The sequence below is a fragment of the Fringilla coelebs genome, assembly GCF_963513975.1.
Source record: "Fringilla coelebs genome assembly, chromosome: 4".
NCBI classification, from domain to species: Eukaryota; Metazoa; Chordata; class Aves; order Passeriformes; family Fringillidae; genus Fringilla; species Fringilla coelebs.
The window spans coordinates 41,652,398-41,679,474 of NC_140032.1; the positions used below are offsets into that span (position 1 = coordinate 41,652,398).

The window sequence follows — 27,077 nt, forward strand, 5'->3', positions numbered from 1 at the left end:
GTGAAAAGTAAAGGCAAAGACAAGAAAGAAAAATGCAAAATCATCACTGGTAAAGCGCAATTTATCCAGCTAAAGTATTTTGTTGTACATTCCTCTCTTTTTTCCCACGCCAAAGAGCTTAACCATTGAAGGTGTCCCTTTTCTCTTTCTGTGCTACAGCTAGAAAGAATGCTGTGTCATTGCTGACAAGCTGCTATTCTCAGAGGTGCCCAGCTGGAAGTCCTTTATAAACTGATTTTCTGCCTCTGTTTATTATGGCACGACCTCCACAACTCTCAGTTTCGGCATGTGACGTTGCCCAGCCCTAGGGCTCTTTGCCCCTTGCATGGTGATGCTCCTTGGCAACTGGCATTTGGAAGAACCTGGGGCTGCACTATCAGCTGGTACCAGATGAGTCCCACTGGCAGATTCAGGGCCCCCAAAGCAGAGAGGGGGCAATGAGAGCACAAAGAAGAGAGTACAATCTGCTGGTTTAGATTCTTAAGCAGCACTGAAACCAGCAACGAGGCTAACACCTTAGAATCATTAAAATTAACAGAAGTAGGGGTAATTCTTGCAAAAGAAAAATAGTTGCTTTTGTACTCAAAGGCCTGGAATACTTATCTTTGGAAAATCAACTCATTTACAAATGCAACTGCAGTAGTCAGACACCATTATTATAATTATCCATATAACCTTTAGTGGGGATCCATCCTCATTATGCACATTTCACTCTCAATTTATAAGAATGGAGGTACAGTTGAGTGGCTTCACTGAAAAAACATCCTAAATGCACCTGAATAGAATTAGGATCCAAAGGAGCAAGGCTTTCAGGAAAGCCTGACACACTGCCTGTGATGAGATCCCTTCTAACAGGTTCACTTGAGGTCCTGAATGCTCCATCCAAGTACTGGCAGATCAGTCAGAGGAGAAAAGCAATCTTTTTTAATGGTCCTTTGGGAAGACAGGGCTTGCAGTGAATTTGGTACTTTCTGGTATATTGTCTACATTCCAAGAAAGAGTATTAGGGACTGAAAGGACCTATGGAAGAGGAAGTCACTGTGAATTATAGTTCAGTGCATGGCAGTCTCAGAAAGGAGCCCATCAAAGCCCTTTAAATGCCAGCACACAGGTTGGGAGTTGGCAGTGGATGCCAATTTTTCCCAAATCACAGCAAAATGCAGATCACAAAAAAAAGAGGCCATTAGGTCAGATACAAGCAGTATGAAACAGGAGAGCAGCTGAGAGCATCAACCCTCTTAAGAGGTATAAGAAATGTCAATGTTCTTATTTACATTAGCAGAAATTTGCAATGAGTCTGTGAAAATCCCAAACTAGGCAAAAGGAAAGGGAGAATGATGACTAGCCTGGAATAGCGTTTTTCTAACAGGGATATTCAGAATATAAAGATTGTATCATCCTTTAAATCAAAGTAAGGTATTAAAATGACAGTAAGGAAACAGCATCAAATGCTAGAAGGACTTAGGGCAGCATACTTATGGATAGGAATGCCACTGATACACTGAGAAAACTGACACCAATGCAGCAACATTATACTAAAACCCAGAAATATCCACTGCTTCACTGGCTGGCATTGCATTAATATGCACATAGCAGCTCTGCAACATTTCTACTGTTCACCTTCTTGGCAAACCTCTAGTTTCTTCAGTGCCAAGATTTTAGGTAGATGATTTTACAGATACAAATATATGCCCTTAAAGTGAAATATATTCTGGAGAGAAATTTCTGTCTGAGATGTTCAGTCATTCCATTTTCTAGACAGACCAAATAAAAAGAAAAGCCAGCTATAGAGATGTGTACTTGCTATTACAAAATACCTGCTGGCATCTGAAAATAAACTAGCAGAAAATCAGGATAAATGAGACTTGAGGCAAACAACCCTTTGAAGAGAATAATGATGTGATAAATAAAAACAACACATTTCCAGGCTATTGAGGTACTTCAAATGTAAGAAAAGGATTGAGAGCAGAGGCTGAATTAATGGGGAAAGATTAAACGAATCCCAAAAAAACATGACCAAATATTCTGTAAGATATGAGCAGCTGTTTAGACCTAGAGGAAATCAATGACTGATGGTTTAGATGGATTAAAGCGATTTACAGGTGCACCTTCTGCTCCTTTTTCACCTGTCAGCATCACAGGGTGAATTGTGACCATTGAGTCAAAATAGTTTGGATTATATTTTTAGCTTTAGGAGAGAAGTACAGCAGCTGAAGTACCTATTACTGATGTGATACCCTGGAACACAGACTTGACACACTTCATTCAAGTTCAATTACAAATAGCAATACTAAGAGGATAGAACTGGTCTTCTTTATTGCACTCTTCTTGTTTTACAGACTGCTCTGATCCCTGTGAAACTTTTTCATTTTCTAAAAAGGAGGAAGCAAAATTAAATTTCCCTGAGACAGAATTATTATTGGTGAAGGTTAACATTTGGGGTTTTGAGTCCAAAAACACAACTTGAACTAGCAGGAATTACTGTATTTTAAGTTTCTGGTCCTTTAAGACCATCTCAGTTTGATAAATGCCAACTTGCTATTGTCTAAAGAATATTCTGTTTCCCACAAGACCAGATGCACACAATTTAATCAAGCTTTTTGCAATAAACACCAGTGATACAAAATAGTAAAAAATAGCAGGAAAATTTCACCATTTAGGGAACCAACCTCTCCTTCTTTTGGGGTGAGCATAATCTGGTAGCTGAAGTAACAAATTTGAGAACATAAATCTCCTACTATGGACAAGTTGCTGACACAGGAACCAGCTAAGATCTGTGATTGTCTCCTTTACACTCATTAGTCAAGGTTAGTAGCATAAAATTTACTGGATCAATCAAAGACTAATGCTACCTACTCAGAGGTCTATGGAAGAAGTCTATGAAAATTCCAAAAACAATCTGAGTTCCTCTTAGATAATAAGGAATGGAACCAGAATCTTGTTACTTGTAACATATCCCTTAAAGTTATTCCCTCATGTTCATAACCACTGTGAAGCCACCAGTACAACCAGGGAAATGTGAAAGTTACTGACATCAGCAAGGAAAGGATTATGAAGAACTATTCCCATTAATCATAAAATAAACAGTAACTTTATCATTAAATGTAAGCCCTTTTAGTATCATCACCAGGAAATTTAGTATTAAATGGCAATAATTAATATACTTAAAATACGTATGTGAATTTGCACCTCCTTTAAAGCATATACACCTGAAAAAAAACAGATTTTTCTACTTTTTGTGCACTTTAATGAGACTCTTCTGCAACACAGAGGACACATAAGAGTTAAATTTTTATTTTGCAGGTTCTGGACTATGATTCTTGTCTGAAAGCAGTATAATGCAGTAACAAACAGAACTGAGAGGACCTAAGATTCTTGAGATTCTTGAATGGTAGTAGTCTATCTTTTCCTCATTTCCTTTTCTTCTCATTCAAAAAAAAAAATTTAAAAATTTAAAAAAAATAATCTAAGTCCTAAAATATCATTCTGGATCACAAGCATAAAGAAAAGACAAGTGTTCTCTAATTGAAGCTTAAAACAATACATTGGTTTGAGGACCTAAATCATGCTGAGAAAAATGACTTTGTTTTTTCCCCCTTTCATGAAAATGCTCTGACATGCTTCTCTCTCTTTTTCCTGCCTATTTTATCTTATTATGTTTCTCCCAATCTTCCACTTTGTCTTTTTTCCTTACCCATAAGAAATTTGATTGATTGTTTTCCCTCACTCATTACAAAGGAAACTAATGTCAAAACAATTATTTTTTCTGTCAAACATCATTCTTACTTTCTCACCAGCCCTTAGGAAATCTAGACTCATTTCCAGCTCTGTTGTAGACAACATTGTGACCTTGAGTAAATAATTTAATCTCCCTCCAACCCTCTTCCACACTGCAAAAAGAGCAAGAAAGTTCTTCAGTCTCCCTCATATCCTTCAGTTCTGGGCTTTTTGGGCCAAGAACTGGCACTTCCTACAGAGCTGTGCAGTGCCTAATACAATGCCCCTGCAATACATTCAGGAAAGTCCAGGCATAAAGCTAATGCAAATAAATGCAGATGATGCTCTGCAGCACAGGGCAGTTTTTAGTGAGCTGCTGAGGGGCTCTGCCACAGCACTTACCAAATGTACAGCCATCCCTTTCAGCACCTGCTTACAGGATTTTGGACCACTAAACAAAGTCATCTCAGATTAGCAATCTCATATTATAGCATCAGATGTAAAAAAAAAAAAAAAAAATTATAAAAAGGTTATGGAGTTCAAATCCCCCAAAACTACTGGCAGATAAGACATCAGGTCAAATGCAATATTACAAAAGCTGTTAATCTCTATCACTATCTTCAACATTCCCTTTGGCATGAGAGTATGATACCCTTGAGGAAAATTAAATCATCTGAAATGAATAGCAGGACTTGAGAAAAAGCACTGGCTCACAATCAGATTGCAAACCTTCTGCACACTGACTTACAATGGCATGGGTTGCAGTGGGGGGACTTATAGGAGATGATTATACACAACTTACATCTGACAGTGGATTGCATTTGAAGCCAGGATCTTCACCTTTGTAACTGACTGTTTCATGCTACGCTGAAAATTGAGTGGCAGAGGCATTTCCCTTCCCATTGTCTTCCCTAAGGATTAATATTTAAACCATTTATTCCAGAGCATATATATTCTATTCAACTTGAGCATAATGTGGACTAAATATTTCAGAAAATAATTTAAAAGGAACAATTTAATGAAAAAAAAAAAATCCCCAAAAAAGCACACAGAAAATTAAACCACAAAATAATCCCTCAAGAATCACTGGGGCTTGAAGACAAGTCCATTTCAAACATCAGTTCATTTTTAAAGCCTAGTGGAACCTTGAAAAAAGGGTCAGTCTTCAAAGTACTGCAAGGCCTTTTGAAACCCACCAAACACTACTGTAAATGAAGGACTGACACAAGAAAGCCCTCAAACAGGAGCTTGGTAGCAAAAAGCCACTCTTCAGTCCAATTTACGTTCCTTCTTGAGGGGAAATATCAAATCCCCAACTAGAATTACACACCACTGGGACAGGTAAAACAGAACCCCAGAATCATGCAAACACTACTGTTCACATCCAGGGCTAAATTAGACCCAGTAAAACAATCAATTTCTTATATCAAACACTTCACTTCTCTTAATGCCTCGTGAGGTGAAAAACACAGCAAAGCAAGCAGCACAAGAGTGCTCCTAAAATAGCCACGTATTTTTCTCCCAGAAAAACTATCATGTCTATAACTTACACATGGATTGAACTTGGCAGCATGAGCATCTGAAACAGGCTCTGGGGTTTGTAATGCCACTCTAATGCATTGCTAGAAGTTAATATTAATAAGAATTCCAGAAAAGCATAGGAAAAACTGCACCCACTTTCCCTGAAGGATACACCACAGTACATTCAGAATATTTTGTCAGAAAAGCGCATGGAATTTTCTTGATAGCCCAGCAACTGCATATTTTTTCTTCTTCATTTTAGTCAATTTTTTTACAAACTAGCAAACCTGAGAATTAATGCAACATGAAACCACAGACCATTGCAACCTGAGTAACAGATTTTAGTACATTACTAGGAAAGCAATGTTACACCTTTCTCTGGAGATTTCCTTCCATTAAGCTAAATGTAAAGCAAGTCAGTAATATTTGCTTTATGTTTTACATATTCTTTTGCACAAAAGAAGTCATCTTTTGCAGTACCAAAAGCATTCATGAAGGAGCATATTGGCTCATATTATCAAATATTCCAGAGCAAAGGCTAAGTCATACAAGGAGAAAGGCAAAAAAGTTCTGACAGCTCTCTGTATCAGAATTCCTGGAGTGGAAGGCAGGAAATCTGGAACACTGGTGTGAACTCAAGCCTGTCCTTAATTCTGTCACTCTGACAAGGCTTTCCCCTCTGGTCCTCCTATGCAAAGAAGAATTTCAAACTGATGCACTCCTAACACATGCCCCATTCACTCCAGCCTGTGATGGACGTCTGACAGATCATCTCTTCTACTGGGGGGATCTGGACAATCCAGAAAATCACAGGAGCAGGACATAAAGCAGATTGGAAGTCACCTACAACATGCTGTGATGTCCCAAAATAGTGAATACAAGAGTGATGCAGCAAACAAGATGAGCTCCTATGCATTCCCTATCCCCACTGCCTCTGGCTGGGAAACTTCCATCCCAACAGCCATTCCCCCTTCCCTTAGAAACATGGTGGCCAAATCCAATTTCCTACTGCAAACAGGTCCTGGACTCCACTTTTCCTAAACCACACCTGGGCATTGCCTGTGGCTAACTGGCATAGATCCAAAGCTGGAATGCTGGTACAGCTGGCAACTAAGGATGTAAGCCCCCCAGATGACAGCAAGTTATAGGGCATTACCAGAAGTCAGAGTATTTGCAAGTTGCAAAATAAATCCTCAGAAAGTTTATTTAAAGTTGAAATAACTCATGCTAAGCAGATAATCACAATGACATATTCCTTTGTAACAAATATTCTTTTATATGCCATTGAAAAATGGCTTCACAAAGCTGAATTGTTTGTTTCTTCTTGCACTTTTACAAAAACCTTATATTTTGAAGGACTCCAAAAACACGACATCAAGAGTTAAAATAAATCTCCTCAATCCCTTCACAATATACATCACATTTATTAATTTGACACATCTCCCTACTTTTAACTCAAGCGCTCGCAACTTCTGCCTACAAGAAGGAAGTCTAAGGTCATGGCAGCAAGAAAAAGAGGTCTCTTCTCTCTCTTCTGTTACAATGTAATTTTCACTCACAAAATGACTATAGGTTATCGTTCTGATAAATGACTATCATCCCAAATTTCAAAACACGAAATTAGAAATTAAAAAAACCCAAACCACTGCATTATGAGCTTGAATTGTCACTGAAAAAAAAATCCTTCTTGTGCACATTTTCTCAACCATGCAGAAAGGGTGAACAAAAAAGCCACTCTTTGCTCTATGTGTTGATTGAATCTTAAAATGTGGCAGATTATCATCACCTCAGGATGGTATACACTGATATATTTCCTGGAGAGAGACATTTTGGCTTGGTTTGTTTCACTTGGTGTTAAAAAGTTTGTGAAAATAATTTAAAAGCTTGAAAGAAATACCATCAAGGTGATATTTTAGAGGAATCATTACCTGCTACCTGCCATTTTATCAGAAAACTCAACCATAATGTTGATGATTTAATTGAAATTATTCCTTTAAAAAAATGTAAATACAGCTTACTATGAATTAGAACTAGATGCAATTTAAAGCAACTATTTCTCAAAAATAGAAAAACTCCATGACATTCACTATGAGGGAAGATACATGGCTTAAGATTCAAAGATATTCCTCAGGAGGAATAATTTTAGGGACAGGGAGAGGTGCATATGCAGACTTTCACTCTAGACTGTTCTGTTCAACAACATTTCTCTTACATCATGTTTTCAAATAACCTGCAGAGGAATATTTCCCTTGAAGAACAAGCATTGGTTCAACTGAATTTCCATCTGGAAAATTGTCAGAATTCCTATATTTTTCTACTATTCATAGTTTCTTAAGGCCAAGCAGTTGATGTATTCCAAATTAATCACTCAGAGCTGCTAGCACTGCTACCTAAGTAAATGGTATGCTTTTGCTAAGGACTGTGCGTTCTATTCAATTTTGAGTACCTGTGTTCGACTCCTGTGTTCAGGAGCCCTGCAGAGCACCTCTGGTCTGGACAAGAGTTCTTTTTGACATTTGGGTGGGTGGCAGAGCACGGACTGTCCCTTCAGAAACACCATTCTGTGTGGGAAGGAAATCCAGACACACAGAAGGCACAATGGTTGTGTGTGCTGAGAGCCAGTTGAGATTTAGAGCTACAGCCTCTACCTGACATCAGCTATAGTAATTTGGTCATAGGAAACTCCCTGTTTAATTCAGCCCCGTGTGAACTCTGTATAATGTTCACTCTTAATTTAAAAAGCCAGATATTTTCCACATATTTTGTTTTTCATACTTACCTGGGTGAGCAACAGAGGGGATGAAGCACAGTCAGATGCAGGGGAAGGCTAGCACCAGTCCTGTGAATCACAGATAACTACTGCTGGCATGCTCAGGTACACTGGACCTCTCAGGATTCAGCCCTGTAGTAGCTGTCAGAGCAAGTTACATCAGCTGAATAGAGATTTTGAAGAAAAATCTAGTAAACCTATTCCTGAGGGCTGCATAATATTTTGTGATCCTTGTTATTTCATTGCCTGTAAAAAGGTATGGGCACACCAGAACAAGGCTGCTCTGTTCATTTATCTTTTGATACCCTCGTTTGCTATTTAACAGCATAGCACTACAGTGATTCATGCTCTTATTCAGACTTGCAGGTTTAAATCACTCACTTTTCATCCTATGTATGAATAATTCAGACCTTGACAGGACTGTTTTGTTTGTAAGCATGTTTTTCCTTGAAATGTTGCTTCCTGTTTTTACAGGAAATGAAAAATAGGCATAGTATATAACACATATTATGTGCCTCTAAAGGGCAATAGGAATGTATTTTTCTTATAAACTTAACCCTAATTTGAACTTCCATTCTTTGTGCTTGGTAATCCAGAAAAGGGGAGGGCAAAAAAATCCGAGTACTTTACTGCTATTTCCTACTCTTTCAGAGAAATGAACCATGATATGAATTAAGGATTCCCTGCATGAAGATTACATAGGAGAAAACAAGGTTATCTTATTTACCTGATGTCCAAAAGGAAAATGAAATTCAAAAATATAATTCATTTTCTCATTTTTTGACAAGCTCCTTCAGCAAATATTTTGGATAAAACAGACTGTCTGACACATCATGAAAAGCATATTGAGAGTTCAGCATCCAACAGAGAAAACATCCTGTCAACAGGTTTCTAATCTTTAAATCTAGTGCCTGTTATCTTAAGTGTCCATAAATGCAGCTGTCCTGACAGCTAAACAAGAAGAAACCTTTACTCACATAGCCAGAACTAAACACATGCAGACCTCTAGAGATTCAACTTCCTACCTTGAATGTAATCTAGAAACAAGTGACTAGACCCATGGGAATAGCAAGAACTGTGTTGGACATAGCCAGTGAAACTTAAAAAACAGCCTTAACAGCCACCTAAAATACCCAGCAGATCTTACCAACTGTACCTCCAGCATAATACAGAACACTAATTAAAAAAAAAAACAAACTACATTCTAATTCCTCCTAAGGGAGGCAACAACCCATATTTTCTGCTACAATATCAGGTTCAAAACTACAGGTCTACTAGGGCAAATTCAGATGAAGCACTTCAATCTAATGAGAAACCCTAAGGTTAGTACATCCCAGAGAAAAGGAGACTTGACTGTGTAACTGCTTGTCTTTTCATGGGTTTGAAAATGCCCTCCTAACCCTGGCCCAAACTTGTTCCAAAGGTAAGGCAAAAAATCAGCTCCTCTTCTCTACCACCCTCTGAGCTCCCAGACTCTCCCACTTGTTTCTCCACCCTTGGACTGCTCCATCTTCAAGGTGGCAGATCAGCACAGCCCCTAAAGCACCATTACAACCAGAGTGCTTCCACCCATTATAGCTCAGAAAGCAGCTTCTGCTCAGCAAGGCCACCTCCTTCTGCTCAGCAATGCCAACTCCTTCTGCCCAGCAATGCCACCTCCTTCTGCTCAGCAATGCCACCTCCTTCTGCTCAGCAATGCCACCTCCTTCTGCTCAGCAATGCCACCTCCTTCTGCTCAGCAATGCCACCTCCTTCTGCTCAGCAATGCCACCTCCTTCTGCTCAGCAATGCCACCTCCTTCTGCTCAGCCATGCCACCTCCTTCTGCTCAGCAAAGCCACCTCCTGCAGTTGGTCACCGCAGAGGAGGGAAGAGCAGATTCAACTTTGACCCTTTCAATTGGAAGCTTCTAAACAGGAGCTTTCTGTCACTTAGGCTGACTTGATGTCTGTTCCTGTAGGTGCTAGTGCCATTTCACTGAGAGGCAACTGATTGACACGCCTGAGGCTGGGTGACACAGATGCCTCCACCTTTGAGCCATACCTGGACTCCTGAATGTTCCCACTTTGACGTGTGTACCACGACAGTGTCACACCCCACAGTTTCCAAACCACCTGGGGAACTGGTCAGTCCTGGCACTCTATGGAAGAGAACCAGACATTCCCCACAGCTAGTAAGGACTCATCAAATGTATGTAAAACCTCCAAGGATTACACAATGAGAAATTAACAGAAACCCCAAAAGCAACATAAATTGGAATGCACACATCTGTCCCATGGAAGGGGAAGGATGTATAGGACAAATCTGGAAGGATGTATAGGACAAATCTGAACAGTATGAGATTTTTTTGGTCAAAACTTTCCTCCAGCATACCAACTAACGAGGCACACCTCTCCCTGGCCTGTCAAGTTACAGTCTCCCCTTTGATCTCTCACACACAGCTAAAAAAACTGCTTTGTAACAAGATGAGATGTCTTAAGTTCTAAAACTTCAAGCAATCAGAAAAACAAATAAAAAACCCACTTTACATCTCTCACCCAATGGATCTGTTTTCTAAGTAGAATCAGTCACTGAGCAGGGAGTTCTTGAAATCAAACCTTGAAATCAGAAGACAACCCTAATGAGATGGACTAGGGCTCCTGAAAAAGCTACTCTTGGTACATTTAGCTAGTTGGAAAAAATGAAAGAAGGAAAAAAGAACCCTACAGAAAAATAAGGCAGAATTTTTCTTGAAGGGGAAAAAATTAGATCAAAAGCAAATATAGTTCAACTGCAGTGCACAAACCAGAAGTTGCTAAGCAATCTGCAGTGATATGACTAAGTTAACCATGTGAACATTGCTAGCTTCCTCGGGAAGTTTCAAAGGACATTTACTAAATAAGGCAAATTTGAAAGCACAAATATCTTGCTATGAAACCACCAATGTGTCACAGTTAAATAATTAGCACAATTATTTTCAGTCTTTTTAATAATTCAGTAGAAGCAACAATAGTTTTGGACAATTGTTTTAAGCGCTATAAAGACAGAAGAAGGAAAAACCCCACCAAAAAAACCAAAAGAAGCGATAAAAAAAACTTCAGAATTAATAAATCTACATTGTTGAATTCATCACCAATATGAAGAGAAGAACAAGCCAAGTGACCATTTTTTCTCACACGTTTGTTTTTTAAGGCAGTTGATACTTAGTTTTTAAAATGGCTCCTATGTATCGCAACATACACACCTCAAGATGTCCTGTAACAATGAATTAGAGCAAAAATTGCACACTGCAAGTTTCTGGAATACAGGATAAATCCAGAAACACTGGCACAGGAAACCAGGATTCTGTGTACCAGAAATAAAAAATAATGCTAGAAGTCACAACACTGACAGAACCACTGTATTCACGGGTTCAGCAGGAAGCCAGAAACACTTCCATACAGAAAGGCAAACAAAAATCTTGAAGTAATCTTTTTTGCCTACCCAGAAGAGCAAAACTAGATGTAACAATGCTGGAGGTCCTTCAGAGTGTTGGAACAGGCACGTACCATCCTGGAATCTGTGTTTATCTGGAATGTCAAAGTCATGACTTAATATGATCTGCGCTTTCCTCTACAAAAACCAACTAATTGCAGCTGTACTTACAAAAGTGTCAGAGTTCCTAAAAGCTATTTGGGTGTTTACAGACTTGCTCTTTTCCTATGAAACTGAGGAAATTACTGATGTTACAAGGGACATGTTCCAAGCACCATTTCAAACACTGGAGTACCTGAAGGACCTTTGTAGGCTGCCAGATGTGCCACTGAACACTGGACACTCCCATTGTCTGGAGCTGCCCCTTGAGGTCACACAACACAGCATGAACATCACAAACTGGGTCTGGAGGAATTTTAACTGCAGGTGAATTAGAAGTGTCCTCCACAAATGGACACCTTCAAGAATGTATTCTGGTTTTATCATATTGAAATAGAAGTAAGGAGATAAGCTCAAAGAAATATTAAGTGCTCCACTCACTAACAAAATCAGTATTTGCAGCGCATAGATGCTTGCTTATTTCTACAGCAGAAGTATGCTACCTGGTTTTACACAGTCAAGGCAAAACACACTTCACTACAAATAAAAAAAGGAGTTAAGAGAAAATTAAAATTTCAAATTTATGCACAGATTTCATTAAATAATAATATCCAAGATCAAATGCAAAAAAAAAGAGGAGTAAGCAATATGTTCAATATGTTTTTTCCCATCACCTACAGAAGCAGAAGCATAGGCCAAACTCTTCCATTTTTAGCTAGCAGTTTCTATTTACATACTTAAACTGAGTTGAAGCAGTCTAAAAATTTTGCTAAATTAGATTTCCATATTGAAACCTGACAAAGAACTTAAGGAAAGCGTAAAATAAGTAAGAACCCCCAATCAAATAACCAAACAAACAAGGGGTCTTACATGAACACAGTTGTAAAACATTTTTTGCAAAGAGAAAGTTTTGCAAACTTTCTGTTTGCAAACAATGTTGCGTAGGTCAGAGAGGTGCTCAAACATTATCGCCCTTTTTAGGGATTGTTTCATCCCAGTCTCTTTTCATATACAAAAGAACCAAATCCACCTTCCACATTTACACAGAAAAAGTAAGGAAATAATTTTTTTTTTCATTTGGTTGTGTTTCTATGACCATTAGCAGAAGCTTGAGCATTCATTTGGTTGGGTGAAAATAGCCTGCCTGGTCTTATTGGTCTGGACTCCAGATCACTGGATCAGGTAACTGAATACATCAACAAATCCTATTAGTGGGTAAAAGCACTGAATAACTTTTCAGTTACGACTCTGCAGAATTTCAGCATGTTCCACTCTCACCAAATGAAAGCACCCTCAGATGAAGCAGATGTAAAGCTGTGAGTGAAATTAAAACCCCACTTATATGGCAATATATAATATATAGTGACTCATATTCTCATCTTCTTGATCCCTCAAATCCACCTAGTCCTTCGATATAATAAAATTATATGATTGAATTTCCAACTGTTCAGTTAAAATGGCTTCAAAAGTTTAAAGCTGTGTGTAAGTCTGGCCCATTAATATTTGTTGGTTGAGCAATTGTTTAAATTATTATAACTGAATTTTCTTGACAGGGTTTTTTCCTCTATGCTTCATCATAACAACAAAGGGCAAGAAATTTTCTTCCTGCTTCCAAAAGCTCAAAGTTACTTTCTCCTTCCTGAATCAGGAAAAATTTAGGATTAATAAGGTTTTTTTAACAAAAAATTAATTGAGGCAGGAAAAATGAAGAGGAGACAGTGAGGGATTCTGACATCCAAACAAGTGCTAAGGGCATTCAACTTGAAAATAAGTGACAAAGGTCTAAAATTCTGCCTGACATGAACAAAAGAAATAAAATAAGTAAGTTACATCCTCTATGGTTCTGCTAACCACTCCCTGTAACTGCACTGTGGATCAGTTCTACTCTTGCTGTAAGTAGCATTGGTGCAGCTCACTCAAACACGTGCCTGGTGTGCACTAACCATGCAAATGATTCACCCTGCTTTACAAATCTGACGGCTGGAATAAACTCCCAAATATCAGTAGGTCTCTGCCCAAGGTACAGTCACGCAGGAACATTCTGCTGCTTGCCAGAACTCACATTTGTACAAAGAACCCCCTCTGAGATTCTAATAGCACAGCCTAATGGAATTTGCGACTTTCATAGAGGGGAAAATAAAAAAATATATAAATCAGCATTTTGGCTTGGAAGACATTTTGTCAAAAAAACCCTCATAACTAGAATCAGGAAGATACACTCTGAGCAAACTACCCCTCAACAACTCAATTTCATAGATTTATGAGATTATTAACAAATTAATCTGACTTGTTCAGAGCCGTACAGTCTATTTCATCAGCATACATTTGCAGACATTCTGAGACAGTTTACACATATTCAAGGAAATACAACACATTCAAATAATTTAGATCCACATTACATGGAATGGTAAAGCATATTAGCATTTTAATTTTATGGATCTAAACTAGAGTTCTATAACTTCCAAATACATTCATAAAAGGCAGAAAAGCAAAGAAAACAAATCCCTTCTCCATGCTGCAAAGCAGGTGCAAAGCTGTCCTGCTGAGCTCTCTCTCCCTGTTGCTGACACGAGCCCCAAAAACAGTCTTCCCCATCAGGATAATGAGAAAAATCTCTGCATTACCTGTCAGGTTGCTATTTAAATTTTCTATCACACCATGTGCTTAGAAACAATCTGTTGTTTGTTATCCTCAAAGTGTGTGAAAGAGATTCAGTTCACACCATTTGTAATAAACAGGCATTTTTCCCAGCCCAAGCCATGTTTGCAAACTTCTAAACTCTTTTATACTGAGGAGAAATTACAGTGGCATTACAGCCTTAACCACAGCAGCTTGAAAAAATGCAAAATTAAATCAATGATGGTTTTTTCCAATATTTTTCCAATATTTTTCCAATATTACTAAACTTGAGATATTAAACTGAATAGGTAATATAATATAGTTCAAATACCTATTTTGAACATTTTATAAAATCAGCCTCTGTTCCTTATTGAGCTTTGAAACTCTTCTAGCAGTTGTATGACTACGCATTTATGAGTCAGGGCATTTGAATGTTTTACAGAATTTTGCCCTACTCTTGTTCACTGGAAGAATCCTTGGGGAAAAATATGCCCATTTTAAAACACAAATGGCAAAATACTCAATTTTTTTTTTTCTCAACAGTGAAATGCAAACACACTTATCTTCTGTAGTTAAGCAATGAAGATGCTATTTCCATGTGCAATAAAGCCCAGTAAGTTGTTCATGGACTAACTGAAGTAACTGGCAATTCAATTACAGAGCCAGCATCCCAAATACACAAATCAACCACACTGATACAAGAATTAATACAGATCTGAATATTTTTCCTCTGATATGAAATAAAACAGTAGATTAGAGTTGAAATAAGACATTTCTTTAGCTTGAGTCTGTCCCCTTTAGTTGAACTGCACATAACATTTAAACCCTCAAAAAAATCCCAATAATTTGTCAGGTTTGGGAGCAGGTGGTGGGAGATAGTAATAGCTGGAGCTGAACCACACCTTGCTGTAGAATCCCTGTGAATATCTCTGTCTTTTAAATTTGTTTTCACATTTTCATAATGTGACTAGCCATTGGAAAATCTATCAGGTACATTAAATGGTTCAGGATGGAAATGTTAACTCTGTATATTCATTGCCCAAATGGGGACTTTGGTGGAGGGAAAGGGTAAACTCCCCATAAACTGACTGATTGAGAACTTTTCTTACAAACCATTAAAAAAAGAAAAAAAAAAAATCAAAGATCTGTGGTGGAATAATTGTTAAGCAAGGAGGCAGAGCAGCACTGCATTAGAAATTAAAAGTTGTTCTGTGGTTCTATATACAGATAGATAAAGAAAAAAACCCAGTATTTCAAAAGACATCTATAGCACTGTGGAAGTGCACCCAAATTAAAGACAACAGCCGTATTTTAAGCACAGTTATTGATTTTGGAAGGTTCAGTATGAATTTGTTCAACATGTGGTTATTTAAAACCTGCTTGTACTCCTTATTGTTGAGCTGGTTCACAGTATGCCTTCACTATGTTTATCTGATGAATTTATTCACTCCTCATTGCTCATCCATATAAAACTCATTATTGAAATTATTTACTAATTTAAATAAAAGCTCTTTTTTCAGTTTTAACAAGGTTACACTTTATATGCATTTGCAGTCAATGCAAATTCTTTTTATGAACTTACCAAAGGAAAACATTAAGGTTCCAAGACAAAATAACAATGATGCTCCACAAACCTATATATTTTGTATAAAAACACACAGATCTCTGCCCTATGCCTTTTTAGAAACCTACTTGGCAAAAGGAATTATTCCCTTGTCCACAGTCTTCTAAAAGCAGATGCCACTGTATTCATGTTCTGATAAATGTAATGATCAGTTAAAAAATAACGGGACATATCTCTTGTTCATTTCAGAAATAGAAATTTCAGTTAGCTGTCAGATAAAAAACCCATTCACATATACATACAGAGAGAGTCTGATCAATGCAACTGCATTTTTCACCGACTTGGGTATGTTTTCAGTGTTAGTTTCAGTCTGACGTGACATTCCTTGGCTTGAGCTGTAGTAACACTGTTTCCAGAATATGGGCATGAGCCTTCACTGTAAAAAAATTTTAATTCACCTGGCTCACAGGCACAAGAACATGATTTAAAGAGATGAATTAGCTCACTAGTAAGTGGTCTCAGATAATCCTCTTCAGAAAATGAATTGTGGAGTTTACCTAATGTTCTGCTTTTGATTTATCTGACATCCAAAACAAACTGCTGTTCACTCTTTTAAATATATATTTGTATACCCTCACATATATGCATGTGTGTATACACACATGCATATCTATCTATATATGTACATATACACATTTATGTTTACTGTGGGTTCAGTCCTCTTTGTAGTTTCCTGAAAATTAGTCCCATCAGCATTTAGGGTTTTAATTTCAATTAATAAGTTAAAATTATATCTTCCTTAAGAAAACAGTTTTTAATAATTTAATAGAAGATGCCTGATAAATTATGCCATATGAATAATAATTTAATAGAAGATGCCTGATAAATTATGCCATATGAATTTTCAAAATAATGAAAATAGAATAATCTTTATCTGTTTAATTCATTTTCAAACGAATACATTCCCAGGTATTATATATTTTCCTAGTAATTACTGAGTGTTCAAAAGGAATTATTTATCTGTTAAATATGCCTTGATTCTCAAAAGTATTTTAATCAGGAGAAGCTTGAAGAAAAGAACTGATGAAACCAGCAGTAACAGCATCTCTCAGTGCAGTGGTGCTGGGCTTGGGTGCATAACACATACAGGATAGTGAAGGAAGTGTTATGTACACAAGGAGTTAAGTACATCCCCAACTATGTGCAGTCAATCACATTGAAGTCAGTGTAAATTTAAACTTTCATTAGCATAAACAGAAAAAAATTTAATACATTTTCATATATTATATATGAATAAAATTACATATAAACACATGTATTGAAGAGATTGACTGATAACATTGGTTCATTTGCCAGCTTGATTGGCATATTTAGGCTTGATTGCCAAACTACTCACAAACTACTATTAAATATAACTCACTTTCAGATTTGTAGGAGCAAAATATATATTTGTACTGTATTCAAAACTGCATGGTAAAATTTTTCAGATATTATGGACAAAATCATTTCCATAATCACATAATATGAATTTGGAAAGTCAAGCAGGCAAGAGAAAAGTGTTGGGTTTGGACCTGCCCACACTCTGGGTCCTGGGCATGTGTGAAAATGGTCTGTGAGCCAGGCACAAAGATGCACAGCAGGGACAGCTCTGACACACAATAAATATCCCAGGTTTCTTTATGAAGAACTCTCGGGAGTAGAAGAATGTTTAAAGTTTGCTACAGAGATCAATTTCCAGAGGAGAAATGTTTTGAGAGAAGAAAAATCACAGGAGGCTACATCCTGGTTTTATTGTATCATTTTACTGCAGAAACTCATCTGATCCTCACCATTTTAATTACAAGGAGGCACAAAACCTATTTCACATCTGCTCACTGAGCCTGAGAAATGTCTTATAGTGAAAAGGAAATGAGAAGGACCAAGAATACAAATGAACTGAAGCACAGGCAGCTAATAAATTCCTCCTTTCCTTAAAATCAGTTCTAATAATTTATTGTGAAATACATTTAGGCTTGGTCCACAGTAATTTTAATTTGAATAAACTTATCTAAATTTTTTCCATCCTTCCCAATAAAGATATTTATTCTTGCTTATTCTTTAAGCATTTTGTCAGCATTATGCTCAATGCTATTTCTTTAAGAATGAAAGCTATAGCATTATATTCCAAAATGGTTGAGGAAACCTTTGCCATGACTCTCAAGTTGCAACATGCCAGATATTCATAGGTTTTCAAAGCTGCTGGTTGAAGATATAATGAAAGGATCTAAGGTTTATGCATGAATCAGCATCCCCTTGTCACAATGTCATGGTGCAGCGATCCCTGCAGAGCTGTAAGACTTGATTTAAAACAGCAAAGCTCAACACTGACTCTTTAGCCAGCAGGATTAAACATCCAAGATTGTACATATACAACCTCTGTGCTCAAACTACCATACAAAAAACTTGTTATCGTTATGGCAGTTCTACAGTACTCCATAAGAAACCTCTCTTTAAGTGACCCCAATATCCTCTCAATTCTAAAATAATGTGAGAACACAATACAACTACCCCTGAAGTTGTTGGTAGGCAGATTTAAGAGGAAAGGATTTCATCTTCATCGCTTTTCTTCTTCCATGTTCTGACAGAATTAAAAGCTTTTAAGAAATCTGGTATCACTGATGGTCAACACTCCTTCAATTACACTGGACTCAATTACACTGTGCTGAAGGACAATGAAGTCCAGTGGTCTGGATATGTTCCAGTGGCTTGGATATGTTCCATTCTGCCCCGTGAATCGCCTCCCATGCTGTACCTTTGCTCCAGCTGTTAAACCAAACAAACAGAGCCAAGGAGGTTCTGTTGGAATGAACCAAGAAATCTCACACAGTGCTAAGCCCGGCCCATTTCTCTTCAAAGCTACAACTGCAGTCATGGCAGGAAACACTGCTCTTAATTGTGCCATTACCCTGAAAAAAACACGCACCACCTCTCAGTCTAAACCACCAGGCTTCCTAGTGATGCTGACTTACTAAGTGTCAAACTGCAATTAGATTCCAACAGCTACTCCCACTGACCTGCCAACACAGCTTGCAGAGATGCAACAGTCCAACAAACTAAAGTGACTATTTTTATGGCTGCTTTTTGAACATAATTGAGTTGGGTTCCTTTCCCAGGTTATATGAAAGTGGCTTGTCCACCTGGGTCAAAATCAGTAGAATTGGGGCCCAATGTGCTGTCATGCAACATATTCATCATGACACGATCTCTTGGTGTTGAAGTGAAATTCCCACTGAAGTGCAAGTCATTACATGAGTTAAGGCTACCTACTCACAGAGTGTCCACTCCACTTCTGCACCCATTTTTTCCCCACCTTTAAATGACTGAGTAGTATCACTGCTTGGAACATTACTCAGGGGTACTAAACCATCGCCTCCTCTCTGAAGTTTAGGAGTCTAATTTCAAAGTAGTACCAGCAACACTGCTTCATCTAAAAACCATCTGCTCCATCAACAAACTCCGAGCAAGCACCGAAAATGAGTTTGAAGACTTTTACATATTTTTGCAGTGGGCTTTTTGTTTGCTTGTTTGTTTTTAAAGCAGATGGAGCAGTGTGCTGTTTCCCTGAGGCTACCAGGGTGGGAGGGAAGCAGGCTGAGCCCCGGTGGGGTGGCACAGGGGACCACTGGTGCAGCCAGCTGCCACCTGCCAGGTGCCAGGTCAGGATCAGCGGGCAGGGCTGCAGCCCACCTCTGCCACACCAGCCAGAGCTTCAGCTTCTGCAGCCTGAAACACAGCTGGCTCAGGGGCTTAAATCAAGAGCCAAAATATTTGGGTGGCCAGTTTAGGGCAGAAAAAGGTCATAATTTCTATTATGGTATAAATCTGCCACTACATTTCTGTGCAGGACAATTGCCCTGTTGGAGTGAAACATCTGGGTAAATACTGAAGCATTTTCAGGTTCATAGAATCCTACATTTCTGTGACTTTCTTTTACACCTGCATTGCTTCATACTGGTGGTTAGGGGCACAAGTTCTTTGAACATTATTCCAGAAATAAAAAAAAGCCAAAAACAACACCCCCCCCACCCCCAAAAAAACCCTAACAGAATGTAGAATGTTCACTATTTCAAATGAGGACAAGCACAGAGGGGACAAAAAGAGATGGATTCTTCTCAACCATTTTGCATGCAGTGCTCTGCAATCAGCTCCTAAATTCTACTTCTTGCAAGCCAAATACCTGTCTTCGGAACTCCTTGTTCTTCAATCAAACCCTTTTGGGCAGGTAATTGAGGGGATACTGTACATATTTTTAGCACATGCTTCACTAGTCAATTAAATCCAATGCACAAGATAACTTGACTACAACATCAGTAGTAACTGAGGTGATGAAAAAAGAGGTATATTTTCATGTCTTAATTTGGAGCTCTTCAAACTGCTTGAAAACTGAAGCATGGGACAATGTTCAGACAAAGGAAAATCCAAGACATGAATAGCATCCATCTCCCTTCTGTTGGAAGCCTCAAAGACCACCACTGCAGTCTACAGCCTACACATAGTATCTGAGTATTGTAGAAGTTCTCCACAAGAGACAAGAACAAGGCTAATACACGCACAGAAATGCTGGTCAAAAGCACTTGAGGATCTCGGAGAAAAATATATAACCTTTAGTTTCTCAAAGACAAGGTGACTATGCTCGTCTCTACTGCTACTAGGAAATATCTGGTGTTTTGCAAAGCATGTTTTCAGGGTTTTGTTAACTTCACAGATTTGAGAAACACATTGCCACATTTTTGCAGAATGCCATGTAACTGCTACACTTACTTCATCAACAGTCCAAGAAACATCATCTGCAAATACTGACCACGTGCGGTTCTGGTTGACACAAACCCCCATTATCTAAGAAAGGAAGAACTATCCAAGCAGTTTGCAAAGATCAACAATTTAGCACTACTGTGGCTGATTACATGCTCTGACCTTTTTTGCCTTCAGCTACGGATGCTATATCCTCCTACCCTCCCACCTACCACTGAAAGCTCCTTGCGTTGAGCTCTTGCACCACCTATCCCAGCGTCTGTGCCAAGCCGCCCCTCTTCAGCACCACCGCACGGGGTAGCTGAGTCGGGTGACTAAAACAAGGTCGCCAGTGGAGGGAAACGGCTCCCGCTGACAGCTAACCTCCAGATTCAGTGTCCTTTACGTCTTTTTCCCGGGAGGGACGGGAGAACGCCTGGGGCGAGCGCGGCGCTGGGCGGGAGCGGCCGGCACGGCACCGACGGCGCTCCCCGCTCGCTGCAGCCCGCGCCGCTGCGGGGACCTCCGGTTGGCCGGCACCGGGCACGGGCGGCAGGGAGGGCAGCGCGGCCAAGGCGGGCACGCCTCAGCGCCCTGGGAACGCCGGCCGCGGCTGCCCGCTCCCACCCCGGCACGGGCGCGCTCCGCCGGGCCGGCCCCGCCGCTCCGCGGGGTCACACGGCACCGCCGGCCCGAGCGACAGGAGGCAGGAGCGCGCACCGCCGCGGGACTCGCCGCCCGCCCGGGGCTCCTCTCTTCGCGCTACCACGGCCGCGCTGCCCCGCCCCGCAACGCATGTGCTCCGCGCCCCGCGGCACGCGTGCGGCCGGGCCCCGCCGAGCAGAGGGCGGAGCCGGGCACGGCCCCGCCAGGAGAACCGCGGGGGCGGCGGGCTCCCGGCGAGGCAGAGAGGGCGGCGAGCGCGGCCGCCCACGAGCGCTGCGTGCGGGGGGCGAGATGGAGAGATGGATGGAGAGATGGATGGAGAGATGGAGAGATGGAGCCCGCAGCACCGCGCGGCGTAAAATGGCTGATCGCCCCCCGCCGCCCGCTCCGCACCCCTCGGCTGCTGGCCCGAGGGGGCCCCGGCTCTGCCCGCGCCAGTAGCGAGGTGCTCCGCAGCCCGTGGGCACCCTGGGGCGGCGGGGGAGCGCTGCGGGCAGCCCCGGGCCCGCGCAGCCTTACATAACGCGCGGGGGGAGCCGCCGGGAACCATTTTACACCTCCCGGAGGGCTGCGGGGGCGCACGGAGACCCCGCGTCCCCATCGCACGGGGCCGGGCGCTCCCGCACCTGCTCGGCGGCGGGGCGGCTCCCCCCGGTACCGCGCCCCGCACACACCCCCGCACACACCCGTACCCCGCGCACACGCACACAGACACGTACCCCGCACACCCCCGCACACACACACACCCACACACACCCCCGCCGCACCGCTCGCAGCCGCCCCGCCCCCGCCGCCACGGCAGGCTGGCAGCGCCCGCTACTCACAGGCGTTGGTGACGGCGAAGCTGTTGGCCACCTCCAGGTTGTCGATGTGGGGAGTCAGCCTGAACTCCGAGGTGGAATACTGAACCATCCCTACCCGAAACGCGCTGTACTCCTGATCGGCGCCCCTCGGGAACAGCCCCCCTGCAGGGAAACACACACGCGTCAGGCGGGCGGGGGCACCGGCGGAGCGGCGCCGGGGCCAGGTCTCTGCCCGCCGCGGGGCTGGGCTGGGCGCGGGTGCCGGAGGGCGCCGCTGCCGGAGCGCTCCCGGCCGTGGCTCCGTCCCGGGTCGGGGGGCGCGGGGGCCGGGCGCTGTGGCCGGGGAAAAGGCGAGGGGACCTCGCCGGCGCCCGGCGGGCACCGCGGTGGGACTGGGAGCGCGGCGACATGACAGGAATGCCCGAGTGACAGCGGCGGGGATGAGGGATCGGAAGATCCGCCGGGAGGAGAGCGGGGTCCCCCCAAATGCGGGCACCTACCGATCTGTATGCTGTTAGAATTGACCCCCCAGATCAGTCCCCACAACACAGGAGCCAGGAAGACAGAAATATGCATAATCTTTTGCATTTCCAGGAAAAGTAGAGCATCCACAAAGCCACGGAAACAGCCCTTTCTTCTTCTTCTTCCTCCTCCTCCTCCTCCTCCGCGGAGCGCGCTCGTCAGCAAATTAGATCCCGTGCGCTCCGGGAGAGCGGCCGGAGGGAGCAAGCGAGCCACGGGAGGGAAGGAACGAGAAGAGCCCCGCGGCGGGCGCGGGAGAAGCCGCTGTCCGAGGAGCTGCTGCTGCTGCTGCGGCTGCTGGCGGCTCCGGCGCTGAGCGGGATGGGGACGCTGAGCGGGATGGGGGTGCCGGCGGTGCCCGCTGCGCTCCCGCCGCCCGGCCCGGCCCGGCCCTGCCCTGCCCTCGCACGCGCTCGCCCGCGCTCCTCGCACTCAACGGGCGGGCGGCGCTCCCGGCGAGGCGGCGGCGGCGGCGCCTGCGCGGAACCGGCCCCGGCGGGAGCGCGCCCGCCGCGCCCCCCGCGCGCCGCGCCCCGCCCCGCCGCGCGCCCGCCCGCCCGCCTCCAGCACCGCGGACAGCGGCCACGCTTCGGGGAGAGCGGCCCTTCGGTGATCCGTTCGGGCATTCGTTCGTTCCTTTATTTATTTATTTATTTATTTATTTAATTATTTAATTTCACCGGCCTTCCCCACCTCACAAACACACCGGAAAAGCAATTTTATTATTTTTTAAATTTTGGTTTGTTTCAGCTGCTATACCCAAACCACAGAAGTTGATATGCGGGAAGAGTTAAAGCTATTCGGATATTTCATTTTCATGCATAATGGGGATTTTTTTTTTCTTTTTTTTTTTTTTTCCCTTTCCAAGATGGGTTCCAGCTGTATTAGCTAGACATGCTATTTACTGCAAGCTAAATTTAACATTTCTCAGTTTGGCACGAAGTCTGTTGCTGTGCTCCACACACACACACACACACATTTTATAGAAGAAAAGGCAGTGCAGCATTCCTGTGACCATGACAATGAATTTGCTACTAAGTAATAATTTTCTGGCATATTCTTTATTAACTTATATTTAGTTAACAATGCTGGGAAATATCCACATAGGAAAGGATACCGATCCTGCAAATAATTACCTACCCCCTTTTTTCTTCCTTTTAGTTTTTATTATTATTATTATTAATTTTGTTTTTAAATTCTCCCTTTTCAGGAGGAGGGTGTCAAAGCTTCAGGTATTCAGATGTCAATACAAGTACATATCCTGAACACATAGGAAGTTGGTAATTTTAGTCCCTTTACTCATTACTAATTCATGATGAGTTTTATTTCATTTGAGTCATTTCACCAGGAAATCCTGTGCAAGCTTTTTTCTGTACTTGTCTCATCTTCTCTCTCTCACCCACAAAATGAGATGAGCCTGAAAAAGAGAGCAAGCTTTAACAACCTGAGCATAAAGCCCCTATGGGCTTATCTGGGTGGAATGCAGAGTTGCTACAGCCCTTCCTCACTTTCTCCCCCCAGCCTGGTGTCTCCCAGAAGCCACATTTTGCACTGCCTGGTAAACCTGCTGTTGAATTCTGTGAAAGGGGCAGGCAGCATCACTGTGAGAATCAACAGATGAAGCTGTCAGGGGAAAGCTTCTATTCAGGTCGTCCCCAGTGCATCCCGGACATTGAGATGTACAGACATTTACTTTTAATAAATATTTCAGTGTAAAACTGCCAATCTTTAACAGAAGTATAAATAAATTGTATGTTTTGTTTGTTTTTTTTTCACTGACATCTAAAGCATCCCCTTACGTTTAAAAAATGAGGTTAAAATGAAGCAAAGATCTCAACGATCTCTGTATTTTAATATGTTATAATAAAACAAAAAAAATCAAATTTACCAATATACATTATAACTGCATAATGAACTAAAATATAAAAAGGATTTGAGTCATGTAAAAATGAAATAATGGTTGCTGATTTTCTAATGCATATTTTTCCATTTCAGAATTGTGAGCATGTACATATGTGCATGTACTACTCCAAATTTGTATCATGACATCAGAACATGTAGAAAATAATAGTCAGACTATATGTGTCCATATTCCACTGTTGGTGTGACAAGGAAAAATAAAAGATTTCAACTGATATGAGTAAGTACAAAAGGACAGCTTGGGCGAGTCAATCACCAAGGAAACAGTTCAATCAGAATTTAGTAATAGTCAAAAATGTGGATAATAAAAAAGTCTTCTTCAACTCTCTATTTTTTACAACAATCCTATGCTAATTAAAAAGATGCAATTGGGCAAAGGAGAAAAAAGAAATTTATAGGTGATAGTAATTTATGATCACGCACTAAGAATAGATATACTCATTAACACTGTGCATGAGAAAATCAGACTACATTACTGGGAATCACATTCAATACTTTTTTCTCAAGGGAAAAGAATCTTGCAAGGCATAAGTAAAGATTGTATTCTTAAAAACAGAAGATTATATTCTTGTATGCATTCTTCTGAACCTATGAAAGGAGCTCATATGAAAATGCATTAGTTCAGAATGTGAACAAAGCATCAGTGGGGAGACTTTTAATAATAAGCATCCATCACTTGTTGAAAGGAACATAGCAGTGCAGTAACAATGAAAACAATAGCAGATGACAGAAGTCCAGATACCAAATAATAAGACGTCAGACCACTGAAAAGCCAAAGCTTAATCTTGATTCCATAGAACTCCAAGAGAGGTTTGCTACTTACTGCAAAGAATCATGGCTACACTTGCTTTAACAATTTAATATTGTCTAATGGATATTCTGAATGTAAGGTAGAAGATGGTGAGGAAGTTGAAAAGAGCTGATATATGTGCTAATCAGAAGTATAATTTATCAGGAATACATTTCCTCTGCAATTCATCCTGGCACAATCCTGGTTGAGACAGTGGCTGCAGTTCAACTAAATGTTCATATGTTTCATCAGTTGAATACGAGATGCAGAAGGAAACTTGGAAAAGACTGAAGAACTGAAAATTTTTGCCTTGTGCCTAGAAACATTTAGCCATCAGTCCATATACTTTCCAAAAAATAGTTCAGGAATGGCTTGATGACATGGAGTATATGCTTCAGGAAAGTAACTTAGACAATATAAAAAACTTGAGAGGGATGGAGTAAAAAACTGAGTTGTTCAATGCTGATATTGATCAAATTCAGATTAGAAATAAAATTTATCTGTTTTAATAATGCATCATTGACCTTGCAGTCATATGCTGAGCAGTGTAATGAAATCCTCAGCCCTGCAAAATGCGCAGTTAAAACCAGACTAGTTTCTAAAAATCTTAGCTGAAAAATGTTAAATTCTGAGAAGGCCCTTGTCAAGAGCTCAGACTAAATGATTATAGCAGACCTTCTGGAGTTTCATCCTATCAATTTTTGGGGTTTATATTCCCAACTATTTTCTATTTCTTCATTATCAAAAAATCCTAAAACATGCAGATTTATTAGGATGTAAAAATGCTGTACCAACATATGAATCCTTTGATTCCAGGGCTGATCAATAAATACTTCCCTTCAATAAGGATTATTGTCTTTGGATTTTTGAAATCTGCAGAACTTTTTCAAATACCAGTAAGTGTAAATAAAGAGGGAATACAAATGACAGTTCTAAATCTATTTTGAAGAGCACAGTCCCATATGTTCACTCTGGATCTCAAGAGTCTTTTTAAAAATAAAAAGTATGTCCTGATCTTTCATGCTTGTTCTGCCTCCTGTTCTGATTAGCAAACACGTTCTGTTCCCATTAACAGCACCCACACCCGGGGAGGACACCTTCTAAGGAGTAGCTTAGCCTACCTTCTATTACATGATTTTGATGATAGAAAAAGCAACATCATGACCCTTCTGGCACAAATGATGTAAAATAATTGGTAATAACCATATAGCTTTCACTTCCCTTTGCTGTGCTGTGACAGTGCAATTTGTTACCATGTTAGCTGTTTTGAGAAATTTATAGCAATTTGGGATTTACTTTTTTTATTCGAGCTACTTGTGTCTTTCTATTTGCGGGAAATTTTATATTTATTTTGCCAATAAAATCACTTAAGTATGTGATAAATAAACTCTGTGTGTGGAAAATCTGCTATAGATTATTTCAATTTTTTCTACTGAGATTATAGCAAATTACATTATTAAGCCTCTGGAAAAACATAAAAGGAACACCTTCAGATTTGGCTATGCATGCTAAATCCCTGATTCTTGTCTCAAAATATCTTTCTTTTTCTTCCAGTGGTATAAAAAACTTCCATGGCTTTGTCCCGGACCCAAGGGATACATTTCTTATTTCTGTCCTAATTTTTCTCTTGCCTACTTCTTCTTTTTTGCCGTCTCCTTTCCTGGCTGATTTCCATCTGGTTTTCCAATGTATTGCCATCAGGATCTCCTTTTCTGTCCAGTTATTTTGATTTTTACCCTCATGTTTTACCCTATACCCTCTGTGGAGCACAGCTAATTCAAATGTGTTGGACTGTTGCTTTAGACTATAATGGCCAGCCTTGATCCTCTCTTTTTTCATCTACCACCTTCTCCATCTGTTCCAC

At 40.9% G+C, this 27,077-nt stretch overlaps 1 protein-coding gene across 1 annotated transcript in view; it reads right to left on the minus strand.

Annotated features, from left to right (window-relative positions):
• Positions 1-22,569, minus strand: part of GRIA2 (glutamate ionotropic receptor AMPA type subunit 2) — a gene marked incomplete at its 5' end in the record, with an annotated part of 85,827 nt that extends 63,258 nt beyond the window's left edge. The window contains 2 exons of the mRNA XM_084204489.1: positions 22,003-22,143; positions 22,482-22,569. Coding sequence (XP_084060615.1) covers positions 22,003-22,143; positions 22,482-22,569 — 229 coding nt within the window. The remainder of the gene's footprint in view (positions 1-22,002; positions 22,144-22,481) is intronic.
• Positions 22,570-27,077: the final 4,508 nt, after the last annotated feature.